We start from the raw sequence: 12,934 nt of genomic DNA on the forward strand, positions 1-12,934 counted from the left end.
CCACGCTAGTAATTATATATGTATATATATCACAGCGGCATTGTCTCCCCTCTGTTTCGCATTGCCAGTAACTTGGTTTTACTCCAGCGAAGCCAGTGTGTGTTTGTGTTTGCGTGTGTGGGTGTTTGTTTTTGATGGTGTGTATGTGTGTCTGTCCAAGTGGGTGTGGGTGTGTCTCTTACTTTTAGTGTGTGTATGTGTGGGACTTTGGGTGTGTGTGAGAGGGAGGGATGGCCAATTCGTCCTTCGCTGGGGGTGCAATGCATTGGGTGGTTGGTGACTGTACCAAAGGCATTGCACTTCTACTTAATTAAGTTAATCCTGGTGCGTGGGGACATGATAACAACTCCCAACCTGAAATGTATAGCTCTTAGCGCCAGGCAGTTTTTTGTGTCCATTAAAGTCTTACATGAATGAATTAACATGAGACTTAAAAAGGAGGTTGCACACACACACACACACACACACACGCACATGCTCACTCAATCACTGACATACACACACACACATGCACGCACCCACACACGCACACACCACTAAAAAAAACATTGTTAGTAACAGCACTACCATCTCTTGCTGTGCAGTCATACAAATACAACACCAGAAACCGGCACGGTTGGCCTAGTGGAAAGGCGTCCGCCCCGTGATCAGGAGGTCGTGGGTTCGAACCCCGGCCGGGTCATACCTAAGACTTCAGAATTGGCAATCTAGTGGCTGCTCCGCCTGGCGTCTGGCATTATGGGGTTAGTGCTAGGACTGGTTGGTCCGGTGTCAGAATAATGTGACTGGGTGAGACATGAAGCCTGTGCTGCGACTTCTGTCTTGTGTGTGGCTCACGTTATATGTCAAAGCAGCACCGCCCTGATATGGCCCTTCGTGGTCGGCTGGACGTGAAGCAAACAAACAAACAAACAAACAAACAACACCAGAATTTCATTTACCAGCTTGATGTATTTGTTGTCATGGCAAAAAGACAGAGAGAAAGTAACAGCACTACCATCCCCATCATTAGTAACAGCACTAACATCCCCACCAATAGTAACAGCACTACCATCCCCATCATTAGTAACAGCACTACCATCCCCATCATTAGTAGCAGCACTACCATCCCCATCATTAGTTGCAGCACTACCATCCCCATCACTAGTAACAGCACTACAATCCCCATCATTAGTAACAGCACTACCATCCCCATCATTAGTAGCAGCACTACCATCCCCATCATTAGTAGCAGCACTACCATCTCCATCACTAGTAGCAGCACTACCATCCCCATCATTAGTAACAGCACTACCATCCCCATCATTAGTAACAGCACTACAATGATGGTGATGTCCCTTGGCCCCTGCGGTCTGTAAACCAAATTTCCCCTACCAGAATTTCCTGAATTTCCCTGATCCTGATCGTTTTACCCCCTTTTCCCCTGCCCACATTCTTGGAGGAGGTTTCGTCCTCGTCTGAGAACTTCTTTGGATCGTCACAAGCAACTTGGAACTTTACATCATCGTGTGAAAGGAGATTTGAATGGCGATGTGGTGAAGTGAACTAAAAAAAAAGAAAATGGCGGCTCCGGCTACTCGGCGCTACTTTCTGTTTACATTTATCCTACTTTGGACTCTCGCTAGGAATTCTGTACCAGACAAGGTAGGTGATGAACATTTTTTCACACCCCAGACATTCTACAACTGCATAGGGCACTTAGATAGACCAGTTGCTCATGTCATCAACCAAACGCTCCAAATTTCGAACCCAACTTCTGTCATTCTTTGGATTCGACACACCAGACACAGAATCGCAAAATACCAACTTCTGACATTTGAACACCCTAGATCAAAACTCGTCCTTCTTCTCGTCAGTGGAGTTGAAACTAACCCAGGCCCAAGACAACCAAGATTTCCCTGTGTGCTGTGTGGGAAAGCATGCAAGAAGCATGACAAGGCGCTAGCCTGCGACGACTGTGACAAATGGACACACAAAGACTGCCTCGGCATGACTACACATTCTTATGATCAGCTCGGGGACTGCACTGATCTCTGGTATTGTCCAAAGTGCAAGAGCCTACATAAGTCGACAACGATTTATTCCAACCCACCAGACTCTAGTGATTCGTCCATTCTGATACAACCACCAAGCCCCAATACATCCATCAACCTCTCAACAACGCCAAACGCAACTGATGAAGAACACGCTACAATAAACCTATCCCACCTATCCCAGACCTCTCACACCCCTTCTGATATTTCATCAAGCCTACCATCAACATCAGGCTCGTCCAATAACCTTACTTCTTCAAGCAACTCGACAGACGACCCTCTCACAGACATCGGCGCACCTGGAAACACATCTTCCCCCAGACCCCAGAGACCAACCTACACCCGCAGGTCAGACAACAGAAACATGATTAGAGTTCTCAACATCAACTTTTACAGCGCAAGGAATAAGGGAAAAGACATAGAAGTACTTGTCGAATCCACATTACCAGATATAATCATCGGTACCGAGACATGGCTACACGACGGAATAAATTCAGAGGAACTATTTCCAGCAAAATTAGGCTACAAAGTAGACAGAAGAGACCGGCCAACACAAGCTTATGGAGGAGTCCTAATAGCATCCAAAGTTGAATTAGAACTACACAACATCTACAAAGCAAAAGACGTAGAACTCATTACTGGAACTTTCAAGACCTCCGGCCGACACAAAAAAGTAACAGTGGCAGCGTATTACCGACCACCAAATAGAACAGACACTGAGTACATGAAATCAAGTGAAGACGAATTCAAAAAATTAAAGAAAGCTAACAAAAACAATGTCCTCCTCGTCGCCGGCGATTTCAACGCTCCTGATATTAACTGGTCCTCCAACACCATCGAAGGACACCGATACCCATCAAGAGTAAACAAGAGCATTCTTGACATTGCCGCAGACAATGATCTTGAACAAATAGTAAATTTTCCCACAAGAGAAAACAACACCCTGGATATACTGATGACATCACATCCCACATTTTCTATACGCTGCAAACCCCTACCACCAATAGGCAAAAGTGATCACGACATCGTACTGTACGACACCCTACTTCGCCCAATAAGAAAGAGACCCCCACGACGCAAGATCTACCAGTGGAAGAAGGCGAACGTTGACGCAATTAGAAAGGACCTACGCGAACATGCAGAGGAAGTAAAGGCCAACCCTGCCTTCATCGCAACGATAGAAAGCTTCTGGGCCCATTTCAAACAAAAAATAGCCCAAGTTATTGAAAAACACGTTCCGACCAAACTCACGCCGCGCAAGCACACTCATCCTTGGATTGACACCGAGATTCGCCGAGCAATTCGAAGGAAGCAGAGAGCGCATAAGAAGGCTAGAAAATCCGGGAAGAAGAAAGATAAGGACAGATACAAACGCTTGCAAGCCCAAGCTAGATATGAAATAAGAAGAGCAAGCAAGAGTTACCTTGAGGACATTGTAAGCGAAGACTTCACTAAGGCACCCAAGAAATTCTGGTCGCATGTACGAAGCAAAGGTCAAGACTCATCGGGTATAGCCCCTCTGAAGAGCAAGGATGGCTTCTTAAAGAGCGACAGTGTGAGCAAGGCTGAAATCTTAAACTCTCAATTTCAGTCTGTCTTCACAAATGAGGACACACAAAATATTCCCAACAAAGGCGTGAGCAAGTACCCAGCCATGAAGAATATCCTCGTTGCTGAAGCCGGGGTACTGAAGCTGCTGAGAAACCTCAATCCCCACAAGGCGACTGGACCAGATGAAATACCTGCTTTTCTACTGAAGACAGCAGCTGAAGAAATAGCACCTATCTTAACAAGGATGTTCCAAATGTCGATTGATGGAGGAAAAACACCTCAGGACTGGAAGGAGGCCCTAGTCGTCCCTATATTTAAAAAAGGAGACAAACACCATCCCGCGAATTACCGTCCTGTATCACTCACATCAATCACATGCAAGATCCTCGAACATATAGTCCATAGCACCATAATGCAACATCTTCAAAAGAACAACATCCTTACTGACGTCCAGCACGGTTTCCGGAAGCAACGATCCTGTGAATCCCAGCTCATAGTGACAGTGCACGACATCGCACAAAACCTTGCCAAGAAAAATCAAGTGGACACTGTCCTACTGGATTTTTCGAAAGCTTTCGACAAGGTTCCTCACCAGCGCCTTCAGCACAAACTCCACTATTACGGAGTTCGGGGTTCCACTCTAAACTGGATTCAATCTTTCCTGTCCGACAGAACACAAAGGGTGGCAATCGAGGGCGTCCAATCAACACCAGCACCAGTAACATCAGGCGTGCCCCAAGGCACAGTGCTAGGACCCCTCCTATTCCTGCTATACATTAACGACATGCCAGACGTCGTGAAAAATTCCAAAGTAAAACTGTTTGCTGACGACAGCCTCCTGTTTAGAAACATCTCAAATCAACAAGACCAGATGCTGCTCCAACAAGACCTGGAAGCGCTAGAGAAATGGGAGCAAGAATGGCAAATGGAGTTCAACCCAAGCAAATGTGTGGTAATGAACATCATGCCAAACAAGAATAAGATACTTCTTCCATCCAACTACCACCTCCATGGACAGACTCTTGAAACGACGACAGAGAGTAAATATCTAGGTGTTACTATTACAAGTAACCTTTCTTGGGGCAGGCACGTAGAAACAGCTGCAGCGAAGGGAAACAGGACAGTCGGCTTCCTCCGAAGGAACTTCAAGGAGTGCACTCCAAAAGTGAAAGCGGCAACCTACATCACAATGGTCCGCCCCACCCTTGAGTATGCCTCGACTGTCTGGAATCCGCACGAACAACAGCACAACAACCTGCTCGAGTCAGTCCAAAAAAGAGCGGCCAGATATGTCCACAATAACTACAGGGAAAAAGAGCCTGGCACCGTCACCAACATGCTGACAAACTTAGGATGGAAGAGCCTCGAAGAACGAAGACATAACAGTCGACTAGCGATGATGTTTAAAATTAAAAATGACATGGTCGGCATTGACAAGACCGCGTTTCTCAAACCATCAGACACGAGAACGAGAGGGAATAGGATCCACCAAGAACAGGACTACCACCCTTCACTGTCCCACTCCTTTTTTCCGCGGACAACATCAGAGTGGAACAAGCTCCCGATCTCCACCACATCCGCCCCCTCCCTTGAGTCGTTCATGTCACGACTCGGTGGCAGCAGAGCCCTGCAACCATCCACCTCCCTCCCATAGCCGTTGATGGATTGTACAAAGTTTTAATAACCCCAAAACCTAGCCAAGCTCCTCTCCACTGCCCTCCTGCACCCCCCATACCCCCCCCCCCCCCTCCCCCAGCTTTGGCTTTTTAACTTCCTTACACGACTGGCACAGACCGCAATGGGGGCCAACAGTGTATGGACATCACCGCGGGACCTTCAACATCCAAGAAATTGGATCCGGTCCCCCACGGGAAGAAGAAGAAGAAGAATCCCCATCATTAGTAACAGCACTACCATCCCCATCATTAGTGGCAGCACTACCATCCCCATCATTAGTAGCAGCACTACCATCCCCATCATTAGTAGCAGCACTACCATCCCCATCATTAGTAACAGCACTACCATCCCCATCATTAGTAGCAGCACTACCATCCCCATCATTAGTAACAGCACTACCATCCCCATCATTAGTAACAGCACTACCATCCCCATCATTAGTAACAGCACTACCATCCCCATCATTAGTAACAGCACTACCATCCCCATCATTAGTAACAGCACTACAATTCCCATCATTAGTAACAGCACTACCATCCCCATCATTAGTAACAGCACTACCATCCCCACCATTAGTAACAGCACTGCAGCTATTCACCATAGACAGCACCTCTCCATCACAGACAGCAGCTATTCACCACAGACAGCACCTCTCCATAACAGACAGAAGCTATCCACCATAGACAGCACCTCTCCATCACAGACAGCAGCTCTTCACCATAGACAGCACCTCTCCATCACAGACAGCAGCTATTCACCATAGACAGCACCTCTCCATCACAGACAGCAGCTCTTCACCAAAGACAGCACCTCTCCATCACAGACAGCAGCTATTCACCATAGACAGCACCTCTCCATCACAGACAGCAGCTATTCACCATAGACAGCACCTCTCCATCACAGACAGCAGCTCTTCACCATAGACAGCACCTCTCCATCACAGACAGCAGCTATTCACCATAGACAGCACCTCTCCATCACAGACAGCAGCTCTTCACCATAGACAGCACCTCTCCATCACAGACAGCAGCTCTTCACCATAGACAGCACCTCTCCATCACAGACAGCAGCTCTTCACCATAGACAGCACCTCTCCATCACAGACAGCAGCTCTTCACCATAGACAGCACCTCTCCATTATAGTGAGGCGAACTGTTTTCACGAGGTGGAGTGGGCCAGTAACAAAAACCCCTAATTAGGTATTGTTTAATACCTAATTAGAAAGTCAATTCGGGCCAGCAACAAAATCTGAAACACAATTGCAGAAGCTGCACTTAGCCTGGAAGAAACTGAAACAAAACTTAAGATCGATCTGGAGGCGTGCTTGCAGATAATCAGCTAACCTTGACTGGACTGAAAATGAAAACTTCGTGAAAAGCTTAATATCGCCACATTCATGTAATTTTTCTTATCATCATTATTGTCATCGTCATTATCACTATCATCATCATCGTCGTCGTCATGAATCATCATCGTCGTTGTCAATCAAAGTCATTACTATCATCATCATCGTCTTGGCCCTCCTCCTCTTCGTCACACACACACACACACACAAAACGCGCGCGCACGCACGAACGCACACATACAACACACCCGCACGCCTGAATACACACAAGTATTTTTATAAATTAAATAAAGAAAAAAATGTTTTATTAATTTAATCAATGGGAATGACTCGTTACATAGACGACGTTCATAGCACAATTTCACATTTCCAAGACAGATCTCTGACGAGCAATGCAGCTTCAAAATCACAATATTATCAGCCAAAAATCACACCACCATCAGCCAAAAATCATACTACCATCAGCCAAAAATCACACCATTATCAGCCAAAAATCACACCATTATCAGCCAAAAATCCTTTACAGATGACAATGTATTGAGCAAAATCAACGCAAACAGTCCAAAAACATCACATGTACAATGCGATGAACCTTGGACAATACAACATATCCTTTACCCATTCGAGACAAACACTAACCGTGCAGAAACTCCAAGATTTGAAGTGAGAAATGTGAAAAGACATGAGCTTTTCAGAACCTTCTACATTATTACTGTGATAGTCCTAAGCGAAACTAGTTTTAAGCGTGGAGACTGCCATACATGTACACAGAGAACGGAAACAAACTTGCAACGGTCCCGGATAGTCATACAGGTTGCAGGTACGATAAAAAACAAACAAACACAATAACCAACCATCTCATCCATACCAAACTATACTCAACGTAGCCACACTTCATCTCTTCCCCCCCCCCCCCCCCCCCCCCCTCCGTCTTCAAGCAATGCCTCCTTCGCCCACCTCTTCCCTCTGGGCCCAAAACAATAAAATACTTGACTTGACTTGACCTTCCCATGTGTGTGCGTAGCCTACATGTGTTTGCCAATCCGTTCGGTAACGTACGTGAGTCTTCGTGTTGTGAAGTCCGAAGAGTATTTAAGCTTAATTAAGCTCAACTTATCATAATATGATACCCGGTCCAACATCAAACTCAGCCTGCAAAGCCTCTCTCCCTATCTCTCTCTCTCTCTGTCCCTCTCTCTCTCTCTCTCTCTCTTTCTCTCTCTGTCCCTCTCTCTCTCTTTCTCTCTCTGTCCCTATCTCTCTCTGTCCCTATCTCTCTCTCTCTCTCTCTGTCCCTCTCTCTCTCTTTCTCTCTCTGTCCCTCTCTCTGTCCCTCTGTCTCTCTCTGTCCCTCTCTCTGTCCCCCTAGAGCTCTGTCCCCCCCCCCCCTCTCTGTCCCCCCTCTCTCTTTCCCTCCCTCTCCCCCTCTCCCCTCTCTCTCTCTCTCTCTGAGTCCCTCACTCTGTTTCTCTCTCTTCCTCTCCCTCTGAAAGTCTACATAAATCATATAGAAGCGTGCAGTGCAGAACAATAAGCCTGAATAGCAAAAACGACACAAATGATAACACTGAACAAAAGAGGCTCACATAAACACATAGGCTACGGTGTTCGCAAATGTTCATTTTGACATTAGTGAACATTATGTGTGCACATTTTGCCAGTAGAATTATGCACTACGTCAAAACGTGTAACAAAAAGGAGTTGAAAAGAAGAACACTTCTGTTCCTAGAGTGAACGCATAGGGCTCGATCATCGTCACAAGACGCGAAAGCGACGCAAAATCGTTCGTCGGAACACGCGTTCTTTTCACGATGGAATTCACTATAACTGATCAGCAAAATTAATGGAGCATTCAAACTGGACTCAACTTGAACTGGTCAGTTTAGGGCTTTACGGAGGAAAGGGCGTAATTTTCTAAATTAAAACTCCTCAGTTTGAGGCTATATGATGGTTCAGAGAGTCCGCGGTAAATCAACGGTTCCAGACAATCAAATCGCGTGATTTTGAGGTCAGTTAGATGGGCCCTACGCTGTTCTTTCATTACAAATTGTAGTTTGAAACAACATCTTTACAAACTCCAATCAAAATAGAACAAACTGACACCAACCAGTCCTAGCACTAACCCCATAATGCCAGACGCCAGGCGGAGCAGCCACTAGATTGCCAATTTTAAAGTCTTAGGTATGACCCGGCCGGGGTTCGAACCCACGACCTCCCGATCACGGGGCGGACGCCTTACCACTAGGCCAACCGTGCCGGTAATCAAATCCTTAACTGCTTCCCTTGTAGCATGCGGCGAATCTGCACCCTGCCAGATGTTGATGATGATCAAGTCACATCAGTTTCAGGTCCGAGAAATACTTGCCGAACGTTATTTGGTTTTCAGTCATGCGACTCACAATGGTAGTTCCTGATGGCACGACTTGTTCACTGTCTTCTTAGTGATGGCACAGCGCACGACAAAACATGTTCACTGTCTCGTCAGTGATGGCACATCATCGCATGACACAGCTTGTTCACTGTCTCGTCAGTGATGGCACAGCGCATGGCACAACTTGTTCACTGTCTCGTCAGTGATGCCACAGCGCATGGCAAAACTTGTTCAATGTCTCGTTAGTGATGGCACAGCGCATGGCACAACTTGTACACTGTCTCGTCAGTGATGGCACAGCCGCGCATGGCACAACTTGTTCCCTGTCTCCTTAATGATGGCACATTGCATGGCACAGCTTGTTCACTGTCTCGACATTGATGGCACAGCGCATGACACAGTGACGTGTTCACTGTCTCGTCAGTTATGGCACAGTACATGGCACACCATATTCACTCACTGCCTCGTCTGTGATGGCACAGTACTCGAAGATTCAGAGTTGCCGTCGGAAGTTGAATCTTCAACCGTGTCGCTGATGAAAGGAACAGAATATGGTTTGACTTCACACCGAGTATTCACACCTTCAAGTTGAATATATATAAATATCCTTTGAAATTGCACGAACAAATTCCACGGTAATGAAAAAGTCAGCACAATCATCATCGACGCAAAGCACTCACAGGGAAACAATCCATTCCAATAGTCGAGTTCACTCGTCGAAACCCATATTACATAGGCTGTATCCAAAAAGCTTTGCATTTGATGCTGCCGCGCCGACAAAATCCATTTTTGCATTGTCTGGAGACCGGGTCACCTTCCTGCAATAAAAACAGCAATGTTAATTGTCTTAAAAATGTAGTTTCTACTGCTCGGTTCACACGTTTTGTTGTTTTCCCCTTTTGTTCGTGTCATGTTTAAAGAAAAAAAGAACAAGAAAGAAAGCGGGTCGTAACAAAAAATTACGAGTCAACATTCGTGAAAAATATTGCTGACAGAAAAAGAAAATACATGCGGTTAGCAAATAAGGATTCATATTTTGACAGAAATGACGAATGTGGCAGTTATACTGACACGCATAAGAATCCCTTTTTCCAAATGACAAATTTGGTAGTGAATTGTGAGCTGTAACACTAACAGGCAAAAGAAACTATCGGGTTTTGAGAGAAATCACATAATTATCTGCTTGTGAACTGTAACCGGTCTTGAAACTCAAGCCTTTTCTCCGCACGTGCTCTGAACATCATAGTGTCACACGCGCACTTTTGTTTTTCGAACAAAAAACGTTTATACTGCCACTTTTTCAATACACAAATACACAGGCTTTGAATACGACCCTCGTTTTCCAATAATTAAATTGGTACATTTATTATAGGCCAAATTTGTGTGAAGAAAACTGACAAAAAGCCTACCTGAAGACCGGTCATCAAGTTCACACCTCACCTGTCGTGCGCGAAAATAGTTTTTTTCTGATTCAATCCGAGTTCGTTAGTTCCGTTTTATTCCTCCGCCACTGTGGTAGGAAACGACACGCCGCAGTCTCTGACAGTGATACATGCAGTCAGCACCTTTGGTCGTTTCGTTGTGAAAGAAACAGTGCCATGGCATTTCACGGGTACTGTTATCTGAATATTTTTTGAAGCCCCTGAATGGGTTTTTGTCTCGAAAACAAATCTTTTGCGATTTTGACGACTGCCATGTCACGACCACTACGCCACTGAGTCTCTGAACGAGAAAAGTCGTCATTGTAACGCGGACTCAGCACGTGAAAAACGTGTACATTTTACAACTGCAGAACAAGCCAAGGCTGTGTGTGTGTGTGTGTGTGTGTGTGTGTGTGTGTGTGCATGCATACGTGCATGTGTGCGGTTTGCGTGTGTATGTGTGACCGTGCGTGTGTGTGTCAGTTTCATTCGGTGTGTGTGTGTTTTATACCATTCTGTTGGTTTTTGTCATGGTATAATTGAAAGCTGGCGAGAGAGAGAGAGAGAGAGAGAGAGAGAGGGGAGAGAGAGAGCGAACGTATGTGTGTTTGTGCGTGCGTGTGTGTGCGAATGTGCGAGCGTGTGTGTGTGTCTGTGATCCTCCATTGCATTTTCTTAGGGGAAGGGCCCCTAATATGGACCACTTTTTGTTTATTGCTGATAACTAGCTTGTTTTCGTGCAAAGAAGTTTCATTTTGTGTTTGGTAGTCCTTCTTTCTTAGGTGAACCGTTAGGCCTAATTAGAGTAAAATAGTTTTGATACACATTCAGCAAAAATTAAATACAGAAAAAATCACAAAGGGTCCATATTAGGAGCCTGGGCGCCTAATATGGACCAGTGAAGCGGCCTTCACGAATCACTGTAAAAAGCCCCCTATATTTCAAAATAACATGATACAAATTAGTGTACAAGTCAGCCTAATTAAAATATGCTCTAGATTGATCTGTTTCGGGTTGATGAGAGCATTATTTGAAGCACACCAGGAAACTAAAGAAGCTTAGGCCAAAAAAAAAAAATTGTCTGTTTCTGGTCACCCGACCGACCCTAAATTTCGGCGCCGACCCTAAACTTTTTTTTTCCAAACTCCAAAATTTTGGGTTTTTTGGTGGTGGTAAAGGACAGGGTGAGAAAATGAACAACAAAAACGTGTGAAAACGAAAGTCCGCTGACGATTTGTAAATGTGTTGAGTGTCTTGTCTCTATGTATAGTGAATCCAGTCTCTTTGCGCGATTTTTAAAGTTAGTTTTATTGGTCTACATTTGGGGGTAAAAAGAAAAAAAGAAAAAAAAAAAAAAAAATCCCGACCTACCGACCCTATTTTTTTTAGCCATGTTACCAGAAACAGACAAATTTTTTTTTTGGCCTTATCAAAAACAGAGTGAAAATAAGTGAAATTATCAACTTCCACGAAAAGAAGACTTTTCGTTGCATTTTTTTTTAAATCTCGAGGGCTAGTTATAGGTTATTACCAGCAAGCTTCTTAATGAATTAATGAAAATAGCCTTTAGCTTTTATTTTCTTCGATTTGTTGAAGGTGGTCCATATTAGGGGACTCGCACATACTTTGAAATTTTGCTATTATTTTTTTGTTTGCAGTAGAAACTCGGGGTCAACACTGCTAAAATGTAACAAATACGGTTTTAGCTGTCATATATAGCCATTTCTGTTTGATAAAAGCTTTGGCTGTAGACAGAAACGAGTCCGTTTTAGGCGGCAAATTTAGAGTGAACGCTGCCAAAAGTGAAAACAGAGAAAAAGCCTAACGGTTTTGAGATTTGTGTTTCAGCAACTGTTTTGACATGTGCAAGTTATCCAAAGAGGGTGAATACAGCGAATAAAACTTTTTTGAGCGCTCTAGCGCCGTTAGTTGGTGGTGGTCCATATTAGGAGCCGGTCCATATTAGGAGCCCTTCCCCTACCTTAATTGCAGTCATTTCCCTCTTCCAAAACAAAGAGACTGCCAACGTTCCAAAAATCAGAATAAAAAAACAAGAAAGGTAAGTCGTTGGAACGTTTGTTATTGTAACTTTGTCAATAATAAACGTTCCTTCAGGGTCAAGGTCAAATAACTAAACCTAGCAATGACATCATACACTAAGAACTGCTTTACACATTTTTCCTACCAAAATACATGTGACCCAAGGTCAAGGTCATCCAAGGTCATGCAACACAAAGCTGTTAATTCAAGACATAGGAAGTACAATGGTGCTTATTGGCTCTTTCTACCATGAGATATGGTCACTTTTAGTGGTTCACTACCTTATTTTGGTCACATTTCATAAGGGTCAAAGTGACCTTGACCTTGATCATATGTGACCAAATGTGTCTCATGATGAAAGCATAACATGTGCCCCACATAATTTTTAAGTTTGAAACAGTTATCTTCCATAGTTCAGGGTCAAGGTCACTTCAAAATATGTATACAATCCAACTTTGAAGAGCTCCTGTGACCTTGACCTTGAAGCAAGGTAAAC

General features: G+C 44.6%; 2 protein-coding genes across 2 annotated transcripts; both read left to right on the forward strand.

Moving 5' to 3' along the window:
* Positions 1–962: 962 nt before the first annotated feature.
* Positions 963–1,358, forward strand: LOC138967784 (integumentary mucin A.1-like). The gene has a single exon (XM_070340440.1). It carries the CDS (start codon positions 963–965, stop codon positions 1,356–1,358), a length of 396 nt encoding a protein of 131 aa, XP_070196541.1.
* A 4,024-nt stretch (positions 1,359–5,382) lies between these two features.
* Positions 5,383–6,024, forward strand: LOC138967786 (integumentary mucin A.1-like). Its single transcript, XM_070340441.1, has one exon. It carries the CDS (start codon positions 5,383–5,385, stop codon positions 6,022–6,024), a length of 642 nt encoding a protein of 213 aa, XP_070196542.1.
* Positions 6,025–12,934: the final 6,910 nt, after the last annotated feature.

Source organism: Littorina saxatilis, linkage group LG5, assembly GCF_037325665.1.
Source record: "Littorina saxatilis isolate snail1 linkage group LG5, US_GU_Lsax_2.0, whole genome shotgun sequence".
Classification (NCBI taxonomy): domain Eukaryota; kingdom Metazoa; phylum Mollusca; class Gastropoda; order Littorinimorpha; family Littorinidae; genus Littorina; species Littorina saxatilis.